Below are 27877 nucleotides of genomic sequence, written 5' to 3' on the forward strand. Positions count from 1 at the left end.
TTAATAATATAATGAAATAGGGTAAACAGCATAAGTGCCTGAACTATATAGAATAAAAATCCTACAAGATTTCTAGTGTCTTACAATACTTCAATAAAATAAATATAATTGAGTCGTACTTCTTTTAAAACAATTCAGTTTTTAACCAATACTATTAAAAAACCTCAACACTCAATGTCAAACATTTATAATGTAAAATGACAAGGAAAAGCTAAAAAAACATACCTGTTGCCTGTTACTGGGCATGTATGGAAGCATTGTTGATACATGAAACATTAATTCATAATCTTTATAGGTAGTATAGAGGGAATGAGTTCCTGTTGAATCAGCTGAAAATTAATTTAATCGCAAGAAGGTCAGTAAATTAAAACATTCATACTACTTTTTAGGACACCTCTCTGCATGCTGTGATTTAAATCTATTTAAGCAACTTCTATCTTTTTTACAATTTAACAAAACCAGTTTCCATCAGCTAAAAATCTAGTCTATTTTTGTACTGTGACATAGAGGAGACGTGCAGAAAAAAACCCGAAGAGTTTGCTGTCTCTGAGACCTAAATAAACTAATTTAAAATCTATTGGCATATCACGAAAAAACAAACACTTAGCTACTTGAGCGTAGTTTTATATAACATGTATTTTCATTATTTAAACAATAATAAGGACAATTGCCTAAACCCGTACTTTTTCAAAAGTGAACTGGCTATTTCAAATCTAACATTAAAACACATGCTGCAGATCAGACATTTTTAAAACATAAAACGTGTGCATAATACATATATTTGAAAATTATTTTAAAAAATTTCATATATGATATGAATTAACATTTTACTTTATTTAGAAAGTTTATGAATGGTTAGCATTTTGTGATGTTTACAGTAAATGAGTTTTGCACTGTAGCCATGCGTTAATCCTTTTTATTCCTTTTCTTCAATTTGTACAGACTATTTCAGTAAGTATAATGAACTTTTAAAAAGTTTAAGGTTGAACTCAATTGAACACCTTATTGAGTCAAGACAAGTACCAACTTTTCTTCTCTTTTTCCATGTGTATTTATTTTTTAACACAATTTTATGCTATCTACAGCAATGAATATTCTCCAGTACACTCTTTAACACACTGTTTAAGGTTTTGGAGTTTTGATTTGTTTTGAATAGTAACTACATCCCAAAACAAAATCAACTAGTCATGTCAGTTCTCCAGTTAAAAGTATATAAAAGTATATAACCATACACTTCTTTATCTGCAGCCCTATATCTAAAAATATTTGTGTGTATACAATTAGGAGCACATTCATATGATAACTGGGTGCATCAGTTCTGTCTGGATGATAATTAAATTAATTTCATTTATTAAACACAGATTACAGTTGAATAAGAAATAAAAAGCATAATTTCAACTGAAGTTTGTTTCTTAAATGTTGCTTAAAAAAAAGAAACCTTATTGCACTCTTCTATTTCAAAATCTTAGCTGAAAATCTAATTCCATTATAACCTTTCAGTGGAATTTTAGAAAGCCAGTTTTGAAGAGATAGAGAAAATATGTTCCAACAATATAACTTTTTTTTTCTCATTTCTAGTAGACTGATATGTTTTAAAATATATACAAAACAAATTATATAGTATTGAATTGGTAAAGTTTCATTTCATTTTTTTATTTCTTTATCTTGGGCTTTGGAACTGCATGCCACTAAAACTGCACTAAAGAAGGACAGAAAAGAGGTTTTTATAGCTAATACACTCCATATGTTCTTGACATTTGCACCGGGTCTGGCTTGGTTGCAGCTAAAATTCTTCATAGCAGACCACGTGGTGCTGTGTGTTCTCTGTGTGATCAAAGCAGTGCTGGTGACACACAGAGGTTTTAGCTGGGGCCAAACAGTGCCCACAGAGCACCAGCCCTGCTGCTCTGCCCCTCACACTGTCCCCTGCCCCGGGGAGCATGCTGGGGAGCCCAAGACTTTTGGAGGAGACAGCCAGGACAGCCAAGCAAAGGGTCCAAAAACATACCCCATACCCTATGGAGTCATGTTCTGCAGGAAAACTGAAGCAGGGGGAGTTTTTTTCTTGGTAGCTGTTGCTCATGTTGCTCAGAGAATGGCTGGGCATCAGTCAGCTAATGGCAGGTGGCGAGTGACTGCCTTTGCATCAGTTGTATTGTTGCCTGATTGATGTAGTGATGGGTTGTGGCTGTTTTAGAGTTTTTGTTTGTTTGGGAGGTTTTGGGGTGGTTTTTTGTTTTTGTTTTTGTTTTGGTTTTTTTTGTGGTTTTATGTCTCCTTTCTTCCCTTCACTCATTGAACTCTCTTAATCTCGACTCACAAACTGGAGGGTGGGTGCGCACACGAGAGGTGAGGGCTTATTTGCCAGACAGGGCAACTCATCACAACATTCTACTTTCTCTGCTACGTAAGAAATGGACCAATTACTTATCCAAATATTAAATAAACAATTTTTAAAGATAAACAAAATTTTAAAATGGAACTTTCTAGAGAAAAATCTCACAGCTAGTCAAGCATTTGAGAATATAACAACTTAATAAATTTGACTCCTACAAGAACTCAGCAAGATTTATTACTGAATGGTATCTACCGAAAATATAGCTCCCAGAGACTAAATTATCACACTCCTCTGAACCTGCAGGCAGTCAGAATAATGTATTTTCTAAGTCTAAATACAACACACAGTAATACTTCTTGTACCGTTACATTTAAAAACAAGTGTAACAAAAATGTGACACTTCAGCCAGTACTTTACATTTAATACAATAATAAACACTGTATCTTTTTGAATTCTTAAGTCCCTTCTGCCTGTTGCAAGTGATGAGAACACACTATGACAGGACAATACAGTTAATGGCACACAGACTTTGTAAAACATTAAAATCACGTTACTGACTGAAACACACACAGTGCTGATCAGCAATGTAAGTTCGTATTGAAGCACATCAAATACAGAAACTGAATTTGCTGACAGACCAGCATTTATTTTCATATGAACAACTTAATAGGTGACATTCAGTCATGCTCTGATTGGGGAAAAAAAGGAAAACCCAAACATCCCATATTCCTTTCAATTTTTCATCCATATTTATCAATTCATTCCAGAATTGTGGCATCCACAGCATGTTAATATGTATTTCTACAAACTAATTTGAAAAATGATTTGTTATTATTCTGTATAGGATGCAATAGTCTCTAAAAGGCTTGAACTATTAAAGGGAAACAAGCATGGATTTAAGCAAAAAGCCAATAATTATTGGAAATAAATGTGGTGCTTCTACTAGGTTGACACTATGTTAAAATAGAAGATGAATAACTAGATATCCTTAGATCACAGCTCATATGATCAGCTGTCAAAATCCTGCTAAAACATCATTTAACAAAGAATGAATTTAAGTTAAATTTGAGGGCAGTGAAAACAGTGCTAATAAAGAAGTGTCTTAACATATCATTGTTTTTTAACAGTAATACTTCAGTTCCTATTTTGCTCCAAAATCCAACCAATTTGTATATTTAAATTTTTATACTACTGCACTTAGGGAAACTGAAAGACCTGAGGTAGATTAATAATTATCAACTGAAAAATGATGACATGCTTACTTGCATGTGTGAGAAACCAGGAAACTTTAATGCTTGTGTGTGTTGGGTAAAAGGAAGAATTTATGTTAAGCTACAATAAGGGAAATTACTCCATATTTTGAAATACATATCTTTTTATTGCCTTTGAGAGAATAAGATGTTAAAGTGTACCTGGGGAAATATTACTCATGCAGCATGATTCCAACTAAATGAAAACAAATTAAATAAATTGCTTTGATTTTCAGTTCTACTAATGCCACCAAAAAAGTAAATACCCTTGCAGAAAAGGTTTGCTACATGCTCTAACCATGCTTCATCTTCCTCATTTACCATATAATCTTACTATTCAAAACCAGAAGTCAAAAGCATGAAAAGACAACAGAAGTTACAGAGTTTCAGCTGAATGATTACCCTTTCTCCCATAGCTTGAAACATAACTTACTTTTATTATCTAGCTGAGCCCTGTATTTACTGAATCCTTTTAGCCGTACTCTCTGGCCCAGTAGATCAAGGAACTCTTCAAAAGCTGGTCCTGCCATCTCATTGTTATACATTTCTTCTTCTGTGCTTTGGCCTGCTTTGCAGTAAAGGATACCAATCTTATGTTGAAAACTCAGCTGAAATAAAAAAATTTAAAAAAGGAAAAATTACAGAAGCAAAGAAAAGTCAATACTAGAATAAATATTGACAATTAAAATATAACACTGTTACAACTCCTGACAGAAGGCATCTGAAAGTGAAAAAATAAGTGTTCTGATTTAGGAAATTAAGTCACCGCAGTATGAAAACAAGCCAAACCCCACCCCCCCCCCAAAAAAACAACAAAACAAACAAAAAACCCACAACAAAACCAAAACAAACAAACAAAAAAACACCCCAAAACCCCACAAAAGACACCCTCCAACTCTTGAAAGAAAACTGGATTGGCAGTATTCAAACACAGATAAAAAGCAGTACAAAGACTGTTCACTTTGTTATCTATAAAAACACACTGTTTCAGGCTACAGTATGAAAATTTTAGTTGGCAATATATGTAAATTGGTCTTTTTTCTCACATTTAAAAGGAGGTGAGTTTATCATCCCTCATTTTTACCCTTTAAAGTTCACTGTAGTTCAGTTAAAACAGGCCCTCAGAACAGTAATTTCTATTATAGGTGATTGTTTACCTTCCTTATAAAATCATGCACTGTTAAAAGCTATTTGCCATTTTAAAAAGTATACTTAAAACAAGAAATTAGATTGCAGACAAATAGCTTTGTTAAACAGATTCTCAGTTTTGGAACATTAAAGGGATAAATCGCATCTATTCAAAAATAAAGTACAAAAACTGTAGAACATTAGGTATAAAGAGAGATCATTACTTCTTGAGCAGACCGTTTTCTTCTCAGCTTTTATCCACACTTAAGTTGACAAAGAGGAAACCTCCATGAGGATGGATTACTTCTTCACTGACACCTTCTAGAGCTTCACAAACTGACAGACCATCAGTCACACCCAACTCCCTTCAGACATTTATCTATATTCTATATTTATATATCTATATCTATATCTATATCTATCTATCTATCTATCTATCTATATATCTATACATCCAGACATTATATATGACTCAAATCAACTCTCCAACTGCAGACCTCTCTTAATCAAACTTCAGGGCTAGTGACCAAAATGCATGTTATGCAGAGGCTGGATGTGTTTCTGCTAGAGCAAAGGTGACAACAACAGGCTGCTTCCCCTGAGTCATAAGGAGATGAAGGCTCTGTGTAGGGGTGAGCCCTTGTGGAACCTGCTCTGGCAGAATGCCATGGACCAGAGAGCTGTTAGGAGAGAAGGACACGCTTAGTGAGGACACAAATAAGGAATAAGGTTTCACCTGGCCAGCCTAGAACACAGAAGAGCCAGAAGCAGTAAGTTTGATGTAGAATGGGATGGACGACCATCTGAGATAAAAGGGGATTCTGGGTTATGGATGCACTGTAGGAGCTGCCTGAGTCAGACCAATGAAATCTGGAGCAGGGCAGGGTGAAGATACTGGTTTGCTCCTGTCATTTCCTTTTGACTGGCATTAGGTGCTATTCCCATCCAGAATGCTTCCTTGACCCCCACTTCAAAGAGAGTTAGGTATTTAACAAAAGCTTCCAGACTGCACGCTGGTGAGACAATTTTATTCAGCAGAAAGCTAGCATGAACAATTCATGGAGGAAACTGTAAGATAACTGGTCATACAAACATTAGATTACACGAAGCATTGCTGTTACTTGACACATCCCAGCAGAGACTTTAAATGATGGTGACCACACTGTCACCTCTAAACCAGTCCCTGTGTCAAATAGTTTTACTTAAACCACAGGGGATTTGAGTTGATTTCCTTGACATCACACTAGAATTGACAAGTAGAGAAGTTAAATGCTAAACTGAGCCACTGAAAATAGGGACAAGAACTAAGAGTAAAGAGGCACCTGGGCAAAATATTCGGTCTAGTCACACTTTTTCATTCTGCGGATGCCAGTCATTCCTGCATTTGTTCATTAATATCAATAATATTCCAAATAGGAGTGAAGTATACACCTATCTTAAAGAACAATCCAACATCTCACAGTTTAAGCACTGAGCTAAGAGACATTGAAAATGAGGATCCGAGACTCACCAGCCCAAGACAAGAAATAATCCTGGGATTAGTGGGCAGGCAAGCAATATGAACACTATACAATTTTGAACAAAGTCAATACTATAAAAAACCACTATTGCTAAACAAGCTGCAAGCTCACTTGCAGTAATCTGAACCTCCTGCCCCTGTGCTAGAACCCTTCACAACTATGAAATTGGAAGACTTGACTAAAAGAGCTCTTCGCCAAGATCATGGTGGCTGTGCAGAAGCAGAGATCAAGGTACATTTAAAATGTCAGTGCCTAAAAGAGAAATAACTCAAAGAGCTTTGGCAGGATCTTCTTATGTCATGCATTTAACTGGCATGAAGAACCATCAGAATATTTAAAACTGATAAAGTTTGCCAGTTTTGAAATGGTACCACGTGCTTGTTCTTTTTAAGTAAATTATTGCAGACGTGGTTCTGATTTCATTATTTCCAATTCAGAAATTTTACATGTATTTTACACTGAGAACAATTTAATAACATGACACCACAAAAAGGCCTCTAAACCCATTTAGCTACTTGGGTATGTGATATCTATTGAAGGTGCATAGCAGTCCTTCCTGTCTTAAAATGATTGTGTTCTTGTCAGAATCACTCACTACTGAATCTTGTCAAATTTTTGCACTGATATTTATCATGTAACAACAACTTGTTGACTTTCATCATGTGAAGATTTTAGACTCTTTTCTGCCAAGGAACATCAAGAGATTAGACACACAATAGTCACTAAATATCACTGCAACCAATCTCACTTTCTTTGGTCTTTTTTAAACTTCATCCTATGGCTTAGAGGGAAGTGAGCATCCCTAGAGTGATGTGTGGGGAACCAAAAAAGCATATAGAATAAACAACCATTAGCAGAAATTAGGAAGGGAAACTAGGGGGAAGTTGGAGAAAGCTTAAAAAACAACAATAGAAGATAAAATGTTGACTTTTCTTGCAAATTTACAGATGAATTTAATGATGAGCATCATATGGCAGAATAAATAGGGAAGAGGCAACTTCCTCATGTATTCGAATTAGGTTAACTTCCCATTTACATTTAGTTTCTATTGTCATTTTTGAAGACAAAATTTAGCTACATGTTTCCTCCATAATCTGTATTAGATTTCACAGGAAAATTATCAAACAGGTAGAGAATGAAATCAAAACATCAAAGTAGTCTTCAGTTGCCTATGGAACAATGCAAACATTTAATACCCCTTTAGACAAAATTCATATTTACGCTGGTGACAGTACTAATCTTCTAGATCATAATGCATGTTTTTAAATTAATGGTTTTCCACCAGTCATCACCTTCAGTTGCCAAGCATAACTCTTTTTGTATTTACTTAATTAATAAACTGAAAGCATTAAGTACCTAAGAGAATTAAAACCAAAAATGGATCTCATGCCAGTTCTTTGCACAGCTTTCTATGTTCAAGTAATTACCTTGTAATAAGTGGTACATAAGTTATATTAATATAACATTTTGTCAGGTGATAGCCCATTCAATAATAGGACTGAATTTCAGAACTGATCACACAAAATAAAAGGAAAAGCTATGTACTGCCGTTTCTCAAAATAAGGAGATGATAATTGACTTTGGTCAGTTCAATGGACAATCTCCATTTTCCATTCTTGGGAAATACTGTTACTGAGTTTGGGAAATATTCAGATCAGATCAAACACAGTCATAATCAACAGTGCCTTGAACATACTGCCCCTCTGAGAGTGAATATTATTTACTATATTAACCTAAACTCACTCTTAAGCTCAAACAGCAGAGAGCAAGAGCCCATCAGGAACTCTTAGATTCAGAATTCAGTGCCTCAGATTTCCCTGTATTGTTTTACCAAAAAACTGACAAACGCACAGGAAAATAACAACATTCAGCAAAATTAACACCATTCTCAAACACCAATGTGAACAAAAGCACTAAAACTAACATAGAAAAGATAGCTTAACAATCCATCCAAAAAAAAGCTAATTCTATTCCTCTGCATGTGCTTTGTTTCAAGCAATTGTTACAGGCATAAGGAAATACAGGAATTCTGGTAGATGCCACTGATGTTAGATGAAATCACTACATTCAAAACTGAGTTAGCAATAAAAAATTAACTATAGCACCATCATAATCAGCTGGTTCAAACATGGGATTGGATTTCAACAGATAGATATTGACTTTCACCTAGAAAGTAAAATCTTCACTTTAAATGAACATTTTTTTTAAAAAACATGATTTAAAAACCATCACAAACATGTCCTTCACAAAATATTCAGAAACCATAAATTTAACTACTAGCTTTGAACGAAGTGGATTCACTTTTACTGAACCTAATAAACCTCCCCATTTTCGCTCAAAATTTAAGCCATTCAAATATTTTATTGCCATGCAGTTAATTCATTAGTCTCAATCACTATTTCAGTTCTATGAATACAGAAGTAATCTATTCTTGCAAGAATATAGCAAGCATATAATAAAATGGTACTGTAAAAATTAACCGTAAATTTTAGATGCAGAGACTTAAGACACAACATGCTTTTGCCTCCTTACCCACAGACAAAGCTAATAAAGCGTTAGATGTACCTTCATTTGTATTCAACATTTGTACACATTAAAGTGCAAATACAAGTTGTGAAAATCCCTTCTTACTGATATTAAAACTTAATAATCTTTCTCTCACCCAGCCATTGAAAGACAATCTCCATAGACCAAAATTTACTTCCTTCAGTTGAAATGTATTTTAAGAAGAATTTGCTTAGAAAAGCAAACCTCATTTTGGCAGTGAAAATAGACAAGTTTCTCTAAAACCAAGAAACTGAATGGTTTGCATTACAGATCCATGTTAATTAGCACTGTCTGCAAAACATTTAATTATTTTTTTCTTCTATTTATCTAAGGAACAGTCTTTAAAAAGAAGGCCATGTGCTACATACCCCTTGTTCATCCAGTTTAAGCAGCTGCTCAGGTACTTTGGGTGAGTTGGAAGCCTGTCTCAGACATTGGATGCTCAGCTCTGGTATTACATACTCCAGCACCTCTTTGAGAGGCAGACCTCTTGCTGTGCCATGACGAGCAGTGGATGGTATAGCATCTTCTAAAATTGCTCCTCTAAGTGTAGTAAGCTGCAATAAAGGTAAAACACACAAAACGTTTTTAGCTCTAATACTCTAAATCCCAGAGATAAAAACTTCAGGTTTTAGCAAAAGCATGGAAAAAAGAAATGGAAAGAAAACAGTATCATTTTAATTTTTTCTAACCAGTAAAAAAATTACTAAGTAACTTTTAAAGAGCAGACAAGTTTTCACTGTCCAAGTGACAAATACATTTTTTGCTTAAAGAAATTCAAGAAGCATGCCAACAATTTATTACAATTACTAAGAATATTTCTTTTCTGGGGGGAGGGGAAAGTATGAAAGACACCAGTAAACTAAAAATAGTTAATTTTTCCATACTACCCTAGTAAACACACTAGTCACATGTGAGGCTGGACACGTGAGATAAGCTATAGCAAATCACAACTTTACTTAACTCATTCACCTATTACTTAATCCATGCTGCTTTATCTTCATTGGATTTGATAAAAAGAGAGCAATTTCTTAGAACTGTGTCACCTGGAACACCTCTCCACACATACATACATACATGGACACTCCTTTTCTGGCTAAGAAAAACCCAGACTGAAAACAAAAATTATATCTTATCTGTTTTTACATCTGTTTGCAAAAGCATGAGAGCCCAGTGATAACAGGATGTCTAGCTAACACTTCTATATATCCTAAGGATTCCGAAAATTTACAGTTGTTTGCTGCAACAGTAACACTGTATGTTCTCATGCAAATCTAAGGTAGTTGCTGTGAAAAAGAAACTATTTAGCAAGAGATATCAAATTGCTTGAAACAAAAGTTATGAGACTTCACACACAACAAGCACAAGCAAATTCTTCCTTCAAATAAGACCATTATTTCATGAATATAGTAATACTCCTTCTGCAAATAATCCATGTAGAAGTGCATAAAAACATGTCACCAAAAGCTTCTAAGAAAGTATTTTGAAACAAAATGAAAAAATACAGAAATGTCATTATACTATTTTTCATATTTTACAGCTCCCTTTATTCCTATATTTCTTAATCTTTCATTTCTATCATGAGAAACATAACACCAAGCGGCCTGATCCACACTTATCTTTAACTGTGTTAACATCTGTTCCCTTGCTTGCACCTTGCAGTTCTCTTCAGCCAACTTACCTCCTTTTGGGTGGTCACCCAAAAAGTCAAAAATTTTATGCGGTACAGAAAAGCAAAGCTTTGTTCAGGAGCAAGTACATTTACCAATGGCACGGGAAACACCCTTTCCCATTAAGATATTTACTTTCAAAGTTAACAATGTACCCCCAGACAAACAACTAATATCCTAAGCTGTAAGTCAACTTTTCCATTGCTTTGCAGAATTATGGAATGAACATTACCTCACTTGTCCTGAAAACTATACGATAGTTGAACTGAGATCCTTCTTTCTCCTTAGCATCTTCAACCTTTTCCCTCCGGATGCTCACTGCTACAGGTCCAAGATTTTCATCTATTCCAAAGTAGTTCTGATGTTCTTTTGCACAGCAATGAATGAAGAGATAAGAGTAAAGTATGAATCTCCTAGAAAATTTTCATCAAATCTCAGAAAAAAATTTCTGCAGCAAGAAAAAAAGATTATTTTTAATTGAACTATGAGGTCTGTGAATACACCAGCTGGTGATCTTCTGAACTGTACAGTAAGTACATAAATCACAAATGCTAATTTTGATGAGCAAAATGGTCACTCATATCACATAAATTACTGCAACTGCTGCTAGTATGATTTTTTTCTGCTTTTTTACTACAAAATAGATCTTTTTGCTTTCATAGGAAACCAGTCTGGAGAAACTGTATCTACATATAATCTTGAATAAAAGCTGAGAGTCTTCAAACAAAATCTTATTTACAACTTTACATTCAAAGCAGCAATTCAGTCTCAACAAGGGAAAACTATGTCTGGTAACTCTTCAGTGTTTGATGAATACTTAAATTCATCCTTGAGGCAACTAGTCCAGTCTGGGAGAGTAAAGCACTATCAGATGAAGAGAAAGATCACATTAGAGACCATTTAAAGATACCAGACACACTCAAATCAATGTGATCAAACAGGACCCGTGTTGAGGTTCCTCCTCACCACCTTTGAAAGGTCACAGTGAGTGGTTACAGCCACCTTTAAAAAAGGGCAAGAAGGTCTAGGAAGCCATAGAACAGTCACGATAAATCTTAGTTCCCAGGGAGATTAAGGAACAAATTCTCATGGAAGACATTTCCAGGCACATGAAGGACAAAAACATTCTTGGAAACAGCCTGCATAGAATTAAAAGATGCAAATTATGCATGACCAATCCAGTTGTTTTCTGCAGTGATGTGACTGGCTTTACGGATGAGGAAGGAGCAATGAATGTCACCCACTTTTACTTCAGCAATGCTTTTCACACAGTCTTCTATAGTATAGCTGTGTAGCTAAACTGAAACGACATGGTTTGGACATGCAAATTACAAGGTGGACAGAAACCAGCTGGACAGCTGACCTTGAAGGACTGTGATCAGCAATACAAATTACAATTAGTGGCCAGTTACTAAAATGTTTATCAGAATTTCATAGTGGAGGTGTCATTGTTTAATAGGGTTTTACACTATCTAAATGATGGAATGGAGTGCATCCTCAACAAGTTGCTGTCCATGACCAATCTCTAAAAAAATAGTTCATGTATTGGAGGTTAGGACAGCAGATGGGTGCAACAGATGAAAGGGAATAACCGGTAGGCTTTTAACAAATCAGGAATATGTGCACAGGGCAGACATGGAAATGCATAATCCTGGCAGTTTTAACAAAAGCAGGCAAGGGCAAAGCCACACAAGTAGAGTCCTACAGCTGTTTCACCTCCCACTCTCCTCTTCCCCTGGAGGCAGCTACTGCTGAGCTGAGCTGCATGTGAAGCAACTCCTAAACCACTTGAAGTTTTCAACCTGACACTTCAAAACAAACTCTCATTTTGACAATCCAAGAAAATTGACTGAAAGAGCCAAGACAGACACAGACCTGCAAATAGAACAGAGCAAGCCAATACAACAAGCTAGGAATGCACTGCCTCAGGAGCCTCTCTGTGGAAAAGGACTGGGGACCCTGTGAGCACAGGCTGCCCAGCAGCCAACAGAACCTCCCAACAGAGATGGAAAGCAACCACACTTCAGGAAGGAGCATTGCAGCAGCTCAGGAGAACATCATGCCTTTCTGTTTGGAACTTTTGAGGCCACATAAGAAGCAGTGTCTGGTTTTGGACAGAGTGAGAAAAGGCCAGCAGACAACTATGAACACAATCAGAGGGCTGGAGAATGTAACAGATGAGGAAAGGCTAAAAGAAATGGGCTTGTGCAGCTGGAGAAGAGCAGATTAATGGGGGAAGGAATGGCTGGATACCACAAACTGATGGGAGGTTTAGAGAAAGGAGAAGCAGACTCTTCACAAAGGTACAAAGTGAAAGAACAAGATGCAACCACCATAACATGCAGCCTCTGAGTGGGGGGAATCCAACACAAACAGCTTTCCAAGACAAACTGTGAAATCTCCATCCTTAGATACTGTAAAAAAGCCAAAGGGACAGCTAAAGGGAAACAGGTTTTGAGCAACCTATTCAGAACCTACATTTAAGGGAACTTTAAAGAGTGAATTAGACTGGATGGCGTGCAGAAATGTCTTCCAATACAATTTATGCTATAATCCCGTATTTTAAAAAACAATTAATTAACTAATTTCTCCTTAAAGATTGTCTGGATTAAAAAAAAAATTAATTTGCTAGCATTTTTGAGCTGGCTTGATACTTTTTTTAAAGTAATGTATTTATAGAAATGTGTAAAGAAACTTTTGGCAAAATGTCTTTCACTAAGAAATTATCCATATTCTCAGAATTAATACAAAAGAACGAAGTCATCTCTACATAAAAGACAGTTTTATTTCTCATATCAAGTTTAAATTAGGTTTCCAGTAGTCTTTCAAAAATATGTCTATGAAGTATGTAGGTGGTTCCAATCCATCTCCCAGTAGAAGGAAAACAAGCACCAGCACACTACAACTTTTTTTGGAAGGAACACCTGGAATCAAAGAGGTACAGGGGTTAAATTATCTGCTCATGCTCTCCAACTACATTCCTTTCCCAGTCTGAGAATTCTACCTGCATGGATAAATAATGTACCTCATGGACTTCCCAGTGTTAAATTAAAACTCTGAGTCAAAATGGGCAATTTTATCAAATGGAACAGGACTTGACAGAGAAGACAGAGAAAGGGGGAGAGAGAGAGAGAGAGAAATGTTCAGAGGTCCAATACTTCCAATAACATAAAATATCCCCACAGCTGCATAATTCAGGCTTAGACACATGGCAAACTCCTGAGTTAAAAGTTCAGAGCTTTCCATTTTGATGTAAATCCAGAAAAGGGTATTACAGCTACTAGATTTCTTGGCTACAGTAATACTGAGCAGAAAAATGCAAGTGTGTGCAGATACCTACTAACTTCTTGTACAACATGAAAGACACAAATCCAAACACACTATATGAATTAAAAATAAAATACATAAACCAGTTTCAGAAAAGCAAAGTAATGAAGCTGAAGTAAATTGAATAGCACAGCTACTGATATTCTGGGATTTGGGAAAAATATTTTTAATTCAAGGCATCTTCTTTTTTTTTTTTTAATTTCAAATAGTACAAACTCATTAAGCTCATTTAATTGTGTGTATGTTGGTTTAAAAGAACCAGCTGGGGAGAAAAGAAGCAAATAAGTGCTATTTTCTAGCTGAGAGCTAGAGATGCTAAAATATTTGTAATTTTTTACTTTTTCATTTTGAGGAATAGTTGTCAATTTTTCTTCTAACACAAAAGTCTTCATTTTAAAAAACTGAGTTACCATCAATACCTTGCTAAGCCTGTACATTTCTTTTAGGACATTTTTTCAATCCCATATCAGCAGACAGAGACAGTAATATCAAATGGTTGCAAGCATCCCTCAAATAAAAAGCATGATAATAATAAACAAGTCTAAAGGAATTCAGAGGATAATTGCACAAGAGGAAATGGACAAACCAATGATAATAAAAAATGAGATAAAATAATATATTCTACTTATTACAGTTCCCAACTGAAAACCGAGAAGATATGTTCAATAAACGTATTTTATATCAGTTGCATTACATTTGATTTTAACAATAGTTACAAAGCCTATAAATATGCAGTATAAAACTACAACTCATTTCAGAAAACACTGAATCCCCAATCTCATATTTCTTGAAAGGGAATGGAATAATTAGTGCTACACATGCCAGGGTGTTTCTTCCATGCATCTTAAAACAGAAATAAAACTGGTATGCTGACAAGTGCCAATTATAAAACTGTGAACAAAATCAAATGTTCAGAAAGCTATTTCTTTTTCATATATATGTTCTTAAAGGCAACAAAAATCAGTGATAGTATGTACAAGTAAATATTGTTTGCTAAATTTTTATTTCATCCTTCCACAATGATTTTGGTAAAAATGAACTCCACAACTAAATCTAAAAATCAGCTAGGAGAGCTCACTGTCATGGAAGAGCATCGCGTAGAGCCAGTATGAACATAAATGTCAATTTTTCATTTCAATATGGAAGTTCAGGCCAGCAGCAAGACATCTTGGTGCCCAATGCAAAGTGTCTGGATTATTTCCTCTATCCACAGTAAGTTTTGCTTAAGTGAGAACTGTATTCAATTGGAATTAATGTGGCGATTCTTTACATGCTTGATCCCTTAAGATAGTAGATATTAAAAATTAAGATTTTAGTTTCATCAGCTTGTTTGCCCTGACTTGCTGCATCATAAAAGCCATTCAATACAGATGACTCTCATGTACCTTCTGTTACAGCTCTATAAAAAGATAATGCACAACAGGCCATGGCTTACATATCATTGTAAAGGTGAGAAAGTGACAATTTATTACTGGATATTAAATGAATCACACCATATTTACTTTCGAAGAACTCTATCTAGAGAACATTTAATAACAATTCAAGTTTCCTAGTGTTATACTAAGTGGGATAAAACTCTGAGGAACTCTGATACTATTTCAGAACAGAAGTTAATAAAAACTAATTACAATCACATCAATTTTCCAGAAAGGTCATTAGGTTTGTTTGTTATATAGTATTTAAAGTGGCTTTGAGTATGCATCTGCATTTTCTTTTTATAGTTTCTCTGACAAGATTTTTCTTCACACAAGTGTTCCGCACTTTAGCACTTGTAACTCATCCAAGATAAAAGCACTTCACAAACAAGTTCTCTTTCATCTCGCTTAATTCTTGTCTCCCCCTTCTCCCTGCCCATCCTGCCACCACCTTTGTCTACTAAGAGTCTTCCTTTCATTTTTTGAATGCCAACCTTTTCTTCACTCTGCCCCTCAAAAAATGTGCCACCTTTTTGCTACAAGTTTCCCTTCGTTCTCTTGTACTCTGGCTCCCTCAACACCTTTTATATAATTTACAACCTGTCTAGCTTGAAATCCATTTTGGATCTGTGAATTTACTGCCCATCTTAGCTATGGGTCTTTTTCTTCCTCTCCCATTACAGATTCAGATTCTTCTCTTCCTTGCCTTTTAAATAATTTTTTGACAGCTAATATGTTCTCAGTGTCTATTGTACTGTGACCAGCACTGTACTGGATCCTCTCTTGAGTCCCTTTTAAAGGGACTTTACAGGAGGAAGGAGCAACAGTACTGTGCTTATTTCCTGATATTCCCTTATTTCAGACATAGTTAGAAAGCAGAAGAAGTATGATTTCAAGAAGAACAAGAAGAATTGGGCTGTAACAGCTTTTTAAAAACAGCAGCAGACTTTTCTTTTAATAAAAGCATGAAGATCTAGCTGTAATCATAATACAGATCGTTCAGAGACAGGTATTTGGGGGTTCTCCCACAGAACCAGGGATTTCATCCACATTGCACAAGCCAGTACTGAATGCAGACTACCAAAGTTGATCACAAAGTGGAAAGAGCTTGTCTGAATGAAGATTAAAGCCAACATAATTACTCTGCTGACAAGAGTATTCTGGCATGTTTGCAGACTGAACACATCCTAAAAGAAAGGGGTATAAGGCTAGGAGAAAGGTATAAGACATCCTTCTTTAACCTGAAAAACTATATAACATCAGAAACTCTCTATTTAAAGAATATTGTGCATGTGCATACAATATGAAAAGCCTCAAGACACACTTGAAGACAGCTGAATTTAGAAGAGAGTTCAAAGCCTCAATAACAAAACTTTCTCTTTTGAAGTCACCTTTTAGGAAATAATTATTTTCACTCTGAGTATCAATATTTCCAATGCACTTACTAGATACAAATGACACCTTTTCCTCCTGCTGATCAAGAAAGTTTGAGCTGGAGAAGTTAGCTTAGATGCTATTTTATATGACCTTTCATTAAATCACTTAATGAACTCACACAGGTATTGCATAACCATACAGAACCCACTGCTTTGCCCTGAGAGAGTGAAAATAACAGGCTTAATTTCAAGAAAGAGTTTCAGGATCATCTGGAATACCTAGGTCTCTCTATAGAGAAGAAGGAAAATAAAAGATAATCTTTACTAAACAACTTAAACCTAATGCATGGATACGTCAGAACAGTTGCATGAGAAAAATTTACCTTTTCCATAGAAGAACTTGCGGTAATAATATGCTCCAAGATCAATGTGTTCGATGATGTAACGCTTCACTTTCTCTCTGTGAATGGACTGGTTTTCTCTTGGTACTTCCAGTACTGAAACACCAGCATTTGTACAGTGGGAACTCAGAGAGGACTCAAAAGAACAACTTTCACCTGAAGAAAAAGATGCTGAATTTGCCCTAGAAAGTGCAATCCGTCTATCTCCTTCCCCACCAGTTTCATTCCTGAAATAAGGGCAACTCAATACTAAATCATTGCTCTTCCCATCGCCCTCATCAGCATCTAAATTTTCTTTTGAATTGAGGTCCTCTTTGCTTCCCAAAGGAGATTCACAGTTTCCAGTCTGGCCTGCTGGCATCTGAGTTTGTGACGCAGCTGAAGCCCCAGTGGTGATATTTTTTCTTTTTCCTACATTTACTCTGGTAGCCATTGCTTCATTTATGTTAAACAAAATGCTCTGAACATCATAATGTGCAAAACATTTCTGACAGTTCCAAGAACGAACATTTCGGTCAAGTCTATCATCCAGGTCTGATGAAAACTTAAAAGTTTCGTGCTCACTTTTAACTGTTCGCAATTTTCTGAAGAGAGATGTTTCTACTGCTTCTGATTTAAGTCTCCTCTTGAAAGATTTCTCCCTGTCTCGACCAATAAGTAGAGCACTATCCATATAATCCAACCCAGAAATCCTGACAAATTCTCCCCTGGAAATCTGTGCAGCAGCGTGTAGACTCGGAGAAACCGTAGGATCACAGTGGAAAAACTCAGAAAATCCAAAAGGAGCAAGGGTTTTATGTTCAAAATTTTCCACTCTGTATCCTCTCAGCATTGCAAAAAAATTTTCTCCAGACAAGCCTTGTCTGTCAATTGAAGAAGTACTGCCATATTCTCTGTGAAGAGCTGCTCCAGTATTTGGGTTAACTGCATTTTGGTCTAACACATCTTCAGCATCAATATCACTTATTGTCACATCACTGTTGCTTCTTTGCCTTATGGGATGAAGTCCCCTTTGAGGTGAATGAACAAAAAGATCTCCAATTGAATATTTTCCCTCTGTAAATTCCAGTTCTAGCTCTTCTTGCTGTTCATCACTTTGGTCATTTTGTCCATTTGGAAGTACTGAGCCCACACTTTCATAACTCGCTGGTGGTCTGTTTTCCCAAGCAGCTTTACTCAGTTCCTTAGAGCAATCCTTTTTAGGAGGCCATTCAGATACCCTTGCTCGAACACCCATTTTAGGCACGGCTGGTGTACCATTTGTTTGACTATTTTCAGCTTTGCTAGGGGCATTTGAAGGAACAGGAGGACCCATGCTACCATTCAAGGCTTTAAGTTTTCTAGCGAAATAATCATCCGATTGCATGCTTCTTGAAGACTCCCTGAACTTGGCGGAAGTTCTGCTAACCTTGTGCTTATCTTCTTGCAAAGACCTTTGATCACTCATGTCCAGTCAGTGGGAGGGGAACCACTACTATTGCATAAATTTACTGTTACATTTGTTATTACATCGTCTTTTATAGGCCAATAAACTGTGTTATAAAAATACTGTTACAGTCTTCCCACAGGTGCAGGCAGGGACCTCAGTGTACCATTTTTGTACAATTTCTGTCAGGAGAGCAATCTCAAAACATTTCCTTCAGGTGCATTCAGTTCAGTAGGAATCCAGACAAATCTCTTAAATCTGTTCATAAGGAGAAAAAAAGAGAAGTGTTAAAATGTTTATGTTCAATACCAGTAAGTTCCCACTGTTGCTTGGATATACATAACACCCCATGAAACTGGATGGACCTAAAGTGACTTGCTTTGTATCATTCTCTGTCCTTGGACTCCTTAAAACCCCGCAAATGTAATAATTCCAGTTTTTCATGTGATTCCACAGGATGTGAGCAGCTTGAACCTCCATCTCTCATGGGCTCCCCAGTACACACACAAGCAGAACAGCCACAGAGAATTCTGCATTCCCTGCAATGCTGACAGAAACTTAGATGCCTACTCTTCATGTAATCACTGGGGTTTGTTTACATAACACCTAAGATACTTTTTTCCAAGATTTCTTGAAAAATGGGTAATGGACACAGGAGTGTTGGGGCAAGACTAGTGGAAAAAGTAAATAAAATATATTGAGCAGATAGGACCTTTTACAGAGAGATGCGTTTTGCCCCATTTAAAATAACATTTTAAAGATAAGTAATTGTGCCACTATGATCAATTCAGTGAATTAATGTATTTTTTTTCGTTCCCCTTCTCTCTTCCCAAAGGGAGATTTACTCACATTCCCTTCTTTGGAGTGCAAACTATCATTTAGCTGTGTAAAACAGCTACAGTTGTTTCTGCTATATTTTATTTCTCTACTTGGAAACCCAGACTGTTAACTCAGTTATTGTGATAAAGAATGTATCTGTTTTCTTCTGTTAATAAGAAAGTTAGTAGCTCTATTGATAAGCCTCAATTTAATTACAAAATAGGAACTGTTAGGATATAAAAATACTCCTCAATAGTCTTAAGAATGACCATGACTCATGCCATGAAGATTCATTCGCAGGCAGAGGCCATCCATTAATCCATTGCATAAAAGGAGATTAAAACAAGAGACAAGACAGAATGTTGTGTACTTCTTCCGATTTTATTCCTTGAACAAAAATGCCAACATAATGATCTTTTAAGATGCTGCAAAAAAGGACAATATGCATTTACCAGAAACTAAAAAGAAGTCAGGTCAAATTAGCTTGGAATATGAATTCTCCCTGGATTTCAATGAAGACATGAGGTAGTAAGAGGAGATCAGAAGATGAGTGTTTTTTCTCCTATATTTATTGCAATAAAAATTCTTTGGAGGACAGGGAGGAAGGTTGAGATTAGGGCCAGGGGAATAATATAAATTAAAAGGTGACACCTTATTTTATTCTGCTTGTCAGAAATCAACAGAAACTGTGTTTGATACAGCAAACTTTAAAAGACTTCTACAGTAATGAGGCAACAAACACAAGTTAGATTTCAGCACTCTCATAATGGCTATGGTTTCTAGGTGACTGGTAGTAGAAATTGCTGACAATTTCACTAACAATGTGTCTCTGTGGCTTACTTTCACTCCATACAAATTCCTTGATGGCCAAACAAGAAAAATAAACGGGCTTCCTACAGAAGTCCGAAAGATTATTTAAACAACTGACATATTCAGAGAAATAGTACTTGAAAAGTGGCAAGTAGGATTTTTAAACACTGACTTATGAAAATACTACACAAAAAGAAAAATACTGGTCAAAGAATCATAGAATGGTTTGGGTGGCAAGAGAACTTAAAGATCATCTAGCTCCAATGCCCCTGGCACGGACAGGGACACCTTCCACTAGACCAGATTGCTCAGAGCCACATCCAACCTGGCCTTGAACGCTTCCAGGGATGGGGCAGCCACAGCTTCCCTGGACAACCTGTTCTAGTGCCTCACCACCCTCATAATGAAGAACCTCTTCCTAATTTCTAATCTTTTACAGTTTAAGACAGTTAATCCTCATCCAGTCACTACAGGCCCTGCAGAAAGTCTCTTTCTAGCTGTCTTGTTGGTCCCTTTTAGGTACCCTTGGAGACATCTCTTCTCCAGGCTGAACAACCCCAACTCTCTCAGCCTTTCCTCACAGGAGATCATCCACTCCCCTGGTCATCTTCATGGCCTCCTCTGGACTCATTCCAGCATGTCCTTACTGTGCTGGGACTCCAGAGCTAGATGCAGCACTGTAAGTGGGGTCCCACCAGAGGGGCAGAATCCCCTCCCTAGCCCTGCTGCCCACGCTGCTTTGGATGCAGCCCAGGACACCTTTGGCTTTCTGAGCTCGGAGTGCTCATGGCTGAGTCATGTCCAGCTTTTCCTTCACCAATAACCCAAAGACTTCCTTGCAGGACTGCTCTCAGATATGTCAATATGCTCAGTATTTCTGGAGCACAAGTAATACTGCAAAGTTGAAATAGAAGGAAGTTCTTTGCCAATTAACATGAACAGCTGGCAGCTTTTTAATAATCTCTTAGACTGTTCTTCATAGGTTCATAGAGGTGGAAAAAACCATTGCTAAATAAAAACTCTGAAGGAAAACTAAACTATTCCACAATCATCTTTTCTGTTCCTGCCAGAATATAGAAGTGTGAGAACACAGTAAGTTTAATTTCACATACTGGGAAAGATATTTAACTTCTTACTAAAGGTTAATTCAATTTTCTTTGAAATTATGGTGAATTACATCTTCTAGCCTTCCTGTCCTTTCCTACATAAAAATCATTCATAGAAGTCATTAGTTTATGCATTTTAAAATAAAAATTAATCTCTTAAAAATAGGGAAAAAATGCAAGGTATGAAAAGGCTATCTTGCAAAAATTCCATTTTTTTCTTCATTTGTGTTAGCCCTTTTTTTTTATCATAAGCATTTGTGCAAAAGTAGTGAATTGGACCAGGAGCATATGAAGTTTGAAATGAAACTGGAGATGAGTGGTGGTGGTGGGAGGCAGAAGGAAAGAGCAATAGATGGACACTACCACCCCATTTACTTTCAATCCAAATCCATAATGTGATTTACTGTTTGGGCTCACAAACATCTGCATTTGTGGAAGGCAGTAGAGAGGCTGAAGACCACAGGGAAGCAAGACTTTTTTTCTCTGGTGTCGGTGGTAATTTAAATACCTGATGAAGTATAGCCTGAGTATTTTAACAGAGGTACACTGAAAAAGACAGTACTCAATAGAGAATTCATTTTCTTTACAGTGCAAAGCTGATATGACAGAAGACTAAAGAAATGCCTGTTTGAAAATGCAGATTGATATTTTATTGGAAATAGTAATGTTTGAAGAAATGATGCAAAATACTTAAGATATACTGTTCATTTTTTTTTCTAATCTGAAATTGGCCTAATTGAGAAAAAGTCTGCCTGTTTTTAACATCACTGACCATTTCTGTGAATTTCTGTAACTCAGTACAACAGCATGTTCTGGCTGACAGTTGACTTATGGTGATGGATAGCGCTACAGTCGCACGTGATCTGTTGTTAAGGATTTTATTCTCCACATTAAGAATTTACCAACTCACAAATATTGCAGTGATGTTGATACTACTTATTGTAAACTGATTCTGTTGTTGTTGTTGTTGTTGAATTTAATAAACTATTACTTCCACAAAGAACAATGTCAGTATGATCATGAGTGCTCTTCCCTTCAGACCTGTGCAGCTCTTTTGGTCAAGTTCTTCACTTCCCTCTCTTTTCATCTCACCCTAGCACTGAAGAATGGAATCAGTGACAGATAAGGTCAAAAAAGAAAAGCTGGATGCCTACCCTGCTGTTATGCTCCTGCCAACCCTTCCCACTAAGACTGCTGGATGTTATGCAAATAACTTAAGTTCCTTCCACACAGCTACAAAGACTTCCTTCTGAGCTCAATACAGCAGCTGGTTTGTTAGCTACAGTTACAGTTCTTTAACATGGAACGATTCCAAGTTTCCTGGGGACCTGGATACATGCCCACAAATGTTCCTGTGCCAGTAGTGGAGCAATGAATAAGAACCGTGCTATTGGACTATCCTGTCAAAAGGAGGTTGTTTGGTAACGCTGCCTCATGTCAGCCTTGATAGATGGAAATGAATTATTTAAGAAGTCTTTCTGTGATCATTTTGTTGATCAAGACTTTGGAAATCTGCCCCTATTATTATGTAATGCTATCATCCTAAAAAAGAATGCATAATTTGGATGAAAGCATTAATCTCTATTTATCAAGATGACAATTCTATACACCATGACTCTCAAGCTCTACTAATCTTAAAAAAATAGGAAGTGCAATTTGATAAAACAGGAGTATAGGCAGTAATAACATGCCAAAAGCTGAAGATCTGACATTTAATTTGCATTCAATTGGTTCTACGCAGCATTTTTCTGTGTCTCCCTCCAGTTAGTTTCCAATTTTCAAAGAAACACATAGTGGGGTAGTAGCGGTATGTATTTGGCCAGTAGAGTAGAGCAGCAGCTACACAACGGCCACTTCATGGGAATTTAAAGTTTGCAAGAAAATTTCTGCATATGCAATGAAAAATAAGAGTGCAAGGGACAAATGAACATGGTTTCTGAGCTGCCTGTATTTTTACAAGTTTATTTCAGAGATAACTCACTGAACAAATCTGTCACAAGATCTGTCATGATGATCTGTCACAAAACTATGATCGTCACTAGAAAAAAAATCAGTAATTTTTGAAAAATGACAAAATAGTGGAAAAAAGTTCTTTAATTCGAGTTCAAACTTCTTTGGTTTTTTAAAAACAGACTACATTAGCAAGTATTCTTAGATTTGGACATTTTAATATATCTGTTAATTGAATCTATTTCTTAATGATTTTTTAATATTCTTAATAGTTCCTAAAAGAACTACCCAATTTTCAGAAGCAAAGTGACAGCTATGTCAGGTTTTCAAGCAATGCTATTTGTGTGCTCAAGGAAGAGAATTCTGATCACACTAAACTGTGATATCATATCACATGACAGTTGATTATGATGTCACACAGGAGAATTATTACTGCAGATAGTAGTATGAAAAAGAAAAATTAGTTCTTCATGTTTTTTGCCTTTTTATGCAAATGTCTTTAGAAAATGATGATATTAAAGCATAATTGTCTTTAAATAGAATATTTCTTTCAAAGTTTTCCATAGGGCTCAGTGAATATTAAAGAATAACACTAAACTATAATTGAGCCACTTATTCAGATTGCAGCTGTGGAAAACGGATTGGAAATAATACAATGAACAAATTATGAGCAGAGCTCATGAAAAAAATGGTTCAAATTGTTGTACATCAAATTTACAACTAAAGCTATAACTACTACAGTATAAATGGTTACTTCAGATATGCATATTTCAGATACTTCATTAATATGCAGACAGAAAAGAGGCAGAAGTAGGATGGGAAGACAAATGGAAATACAGATGAGCTGCTCTGTAGTGAATATTTTTTGCACACTTCCATAGCTGTGCTGTATTTCTTTACATTTATGGTCTCTGTGAGTGAAATTTCAGTGTAGAAACTGAAAAAAATCTTTGTTGAAATAACACAGTTACAGAAATGTATCCACAAACAATCAAGGGGAGTGGGAGGGAGGAAAGGAGGGAGGGAAGGAGGGAGGGAAGGAGGGAGGGAAGGAGGGAGGGAAGGACCTACAGCTAAGAGTGACAACAGCCTACATGGTACTCAGCGTCGGTATAAGACCATCACTTCTCTTAGAAAAACAGTGGAATTGCGCTAGTTTTGGACAGGTACAAGATTTGGGGTAAAAAAGAAATAAAAATTAAAAAACACGCTCTGTTCTTCAAACATAGTTCCCTTCTCCAACGAAGAAATGGCGATGAACATAAATATTGAGAAAGAGATGCAACAGAATTTTGAATTCCACATCTGCTTGGTGCTGCTTAATGAAACATGTTTTACTTTTCAGGGTGAGACTTCTCTAACCATAAATGTTCTCCTTTATCACCAGGCTGAGAAAAATCGCATGACCATCTACAGAAATAATTGTGTAAGATGTAATAGCAAATAGACCCTTTAAAATGCCAGACTTCTTTACCCTATGGTCAAGATCCCTCCACCTGCCATCTTGGCATTTCCAGAGAAAATACTTTAACAAATCTCACCTTCCAACAGCTAAATACAAAACTCAATGTTATGCATCAGTTTGGTTGTTTTTAAATATACTGCATCCATTCCGTGAAAAAAAAAAAAAAAAAAACAAAAAAGACCATTACAAAAGATACACTTTTCTTGGTATAAGTCATTATACCAAAAAATATCTATCACAAAGTTCCAGCAGTTTCCCATTAGCTTATCTTCTATTACTTTTCCTGAATATGTGGTCCTACAAACTTTATCTCAATTTATGCTTTATTTAGTTAAAAAACACTGTTTAAGTTTTTCACCAAGCAACCTATGTTCTCTCTCAGTGAACATCAGTGTTTTATGCAGAGCTATTAATGACCACAGCCTTACTGTCATTAATTTTAAACCTTATGTTAGAAATCACCTTCTGTTACTGAAAAATATGCTTAGATAAATTTGTGACTGTTTCAGCACTGCATTTTTTAGAGTATTTATATCAATATTCCATTGTTCCACTGATGCAAGGTTTGACAGAGATGCATTAAGGCTAATTTGATTTCCAGAACCAACTGGATATCCTCCTATTCTTACAGCTCTTATGCAGAGCTCAACTATAGAACTGGAAACGAAGGTGTACCTTATTCAGATTGAACCATGTAATGTAGCAGAGTTTAAACAATAGCAATACTGACACTGACAAAAACACTGAGAATATTTCATTTGTGTTCTTCCAATTCAGTTATTTTTAACTGAAATTATGAAACTTAAAATACAGTAAAGCTGACAACATAAAATAATTAAGTAAAAGGAAACATTGTAACAGGTAGTCTTAGACCAAAGAATTGTTCCAAGAAAGGACTGAAAAGACAGATAGATAGATAGATAGATATATCTTTATATATATTTGAACTCTTCTTATTCTAGGGGGAGGGGACATTAATCAAATTCCTGACAGATTATATTATTAACTGATAGAAATTTTTTACAGCCTTTAATAGCTGAAAATAGAAGTTATGTGACCTGTCAGTCAAATTCTGGTATCAGTGAAAATTAAAAAAATTCCACATATTCCAAACCCTCTTTTTTCCTTTCATTCTTTTCATTCAAGAACCTAGATGTCAAAGGGCAGGAATAACAAATAAGAACCCAGCTTATTGTGTATTAAATAATCTGGTTTCTACAAGAAGACTAAAAAGACACCCAAAATGTAAATTACATCTAATCATCCAGTCTGACATACTAAGACATTTCCCGACTTTAAAGAATTTAGAGATCCTTATGCCTGTTCCTCCAGCATTTCACAGTAATTACAATTTTGTAATAAATAGATTTATCCTTAAAACACTAGTAAAGCAGAATTTTAATTCTAGTTTCACCTTTGAAAATAAAGAGTCTTCAACACATAATTATACAGGTATGTCATAAACAAGATTCATACAAAAAATAGTAGCCAGCAGACAAATACAAAGAAATTTTGCATAATACTTTGTCTATTCAGTGTAGTTCAAGATGTTAGAAAGAAGGGAGCAAAAAATCTGTTTGCATGACACGTACTTTTCCTCAGCCAGTAGAACCAATTCAGTAAGGGAGTTCACATAAGACAAAGCATGAATTATTTTGAAAGGGTAAAGATGACTCATTTTCAGTTATAATACAGAAACACTGCATTGAAACAAGTTCCACTCAAAAAGAAACAAAAAATAAAGTGGTCTTCTCAAGCAAGCTGGACAACATCTGAAACCTCAGTAGAAACAGTATTGTCTACAGGCTCAAAAGTCAAATTGTCAAAAGGTCGTCGAATTGCCCCTTCCTGCACGAATGTATCTATTCTCATTTAAATTGTATAATCCACAAGGAAGGAACTATTCCTTTGCCCACTGTATGGGATTACAAACACTGTGATAACCCACTTGGTAAACAAGTAGACCAAGTCAGTGTCAGAGGCAAAGCTCAGAAAGATAAAGACAGGACTCGTGAGCCCATTCACATTATTCAAAGACAAAGGACAGGACAACCAACTGTATGTGCATCCAAATAAAACCACCAGAAGAGAAATACAGCACCTGTAAACCGACTAGCAGGAGAGTATACAGAAAGGAGCATACTCAGAAAGGAACATACACGTGATCCATTTCAAAACAAACTTTTTACCTTCAAGTTGTTAATAAAGATTAACATAAGATTAAGTACTACAAATGCTGTCTTTTATGCAGTTCTTATAAAATACTGGCAGAAACAAAAACTCAGCGATTTAGAAGAGCACTGCTTCTTTTGAAACAAAGAAAAGAACATATTCTACCTTTTCCCATAATTAGTCACATCAGAAATTATTTCTTCTAATTCTAGCTCAGCACACAGAATTGAAATTCCAATTGAAAAAGCACACTGCCCAAGAGCAGGCATAAAGAAAACCAGAGGAAAAAACCCAGAAGAAGCAACACACTTAATAAAAAGAAATGCCTATTTCATTAAACGAAGGTCACACTGGAAGAATTTTTGTCCTTACAATATTGGTACAGATGGAATGATGGGATTGAAAAATAACAAGTAGTTGAGTAACATCATTATCTGAATTATAAATCTTCAAAATTTGAAATTTCATGAATGTAGACAAATTTCTAACTGAAAAATATGCTCAGATAAATTTTCGACAATGCACTAGAACTGTGTTTTCTACAGAAAGCAGATGCTTTTGGGATATTTATGTAAGGCTGTTCCCACATTGTGCATACAATTGCTTTTGATTATTTTGAAAAAAATAGGAATACTGGAGTTGGCACCTCTTTAGCTATCTGAAAAAATGGGTTTTAATTAAAAGTTGAGAGGAAAGTAGAGATGTGCTAACATTTTGACTGTTATTTCACATTCCGAGGTAGAAACTTGGGAGCAGGTTCAGAAGCTGCACTGAAGTTGAATAAGGAGTCTAGTACTGCAAAAGGAGATATTGTTTAGAAAGAGAGAACAAGATTGCAAGCTTTGGCTTTTCAGAGTCAATATTTCACAAAAATTCATGAGGCAATTCCACTTTTCATAAGTCTAGTACAGTAAGGCCCAAAAGAAAGATTTTTCATCCACTTAGTGAAAACATAAAATAATACATCTCTTAAACAGCTGAAGCTGCCTATTCCACGAAGGAGGTTTCAGATGCTGACACTACTCAAGAAAGCTTTTGAAATGTACAAAGCCATTTTTAGCCAGAACAAGAAAGTTCCTTTACATATTCCCATTATAACTGCGTTTCACAGTAAATACACTGTTCAGGCAGGAGCAGTGACTAAGCCTGCCACGCTC

General features: G+C 35.9%; 1 protein-coding gene across 3 annotated transcripts in view; it reads right to left on the reverse strand.

The window, feature by feature from the left end:
- The window catches only part of SIPA1L2 (signal induced proliferation associated 1 like 2), a 126931-nt gene that overhangs the window by 55126 nt on the left and 43928 nt on the right, over positions 1 to 27877 (reverse strand). For all 3 annotated transcript variants that reach the window (XM_066178790.1, XM_066178789.1, XM_066178788.1), the window contains exons 3-7: positions 16955 to 18656; positions 10686 to 10819; positions 9152 to 9340; positions 4022 to 4196; positions 226 to 329 (exon numbers count right to left, since the gene is read on the reverse strand). In XM_066178790.1, the coding sequence (XP_066034887.1) occupies positions 226 to 329; positions 4022 to 4196; positions 9152 to 9340; positions 10686 to 10819; positions 16955 to 18419 (2067 nt within the window). In that variant the 5' untranslated portion in view covers positions 18420 to 18656. The remainder of the gene's footprint in view (positions 1 to 225; positions 330 to 4021; positions 4197 to 9151; positions 9341 to 10685; positions 10820 to 16954; positions 18657 to 27877) is intronic.

The sequence above is a fragment of the Chamaea fasciata genome, unplaced genomic scaffold (genome assembly GCF_029207755.1).
Source record: "Chamaea fasciata isolate MVZ Bird 193981 ecotype frontalis unplaced genomic scaffold, bChaFas1.0.hap1 SCAF_3, whole genome shotgun sequence".
Classification (NCBI taxonomy): Eukaryota; Metazoa; Chordata; class Aves; order Passeriformes; family Sylviidae; genus Chamaea; species Chamaea fasciata.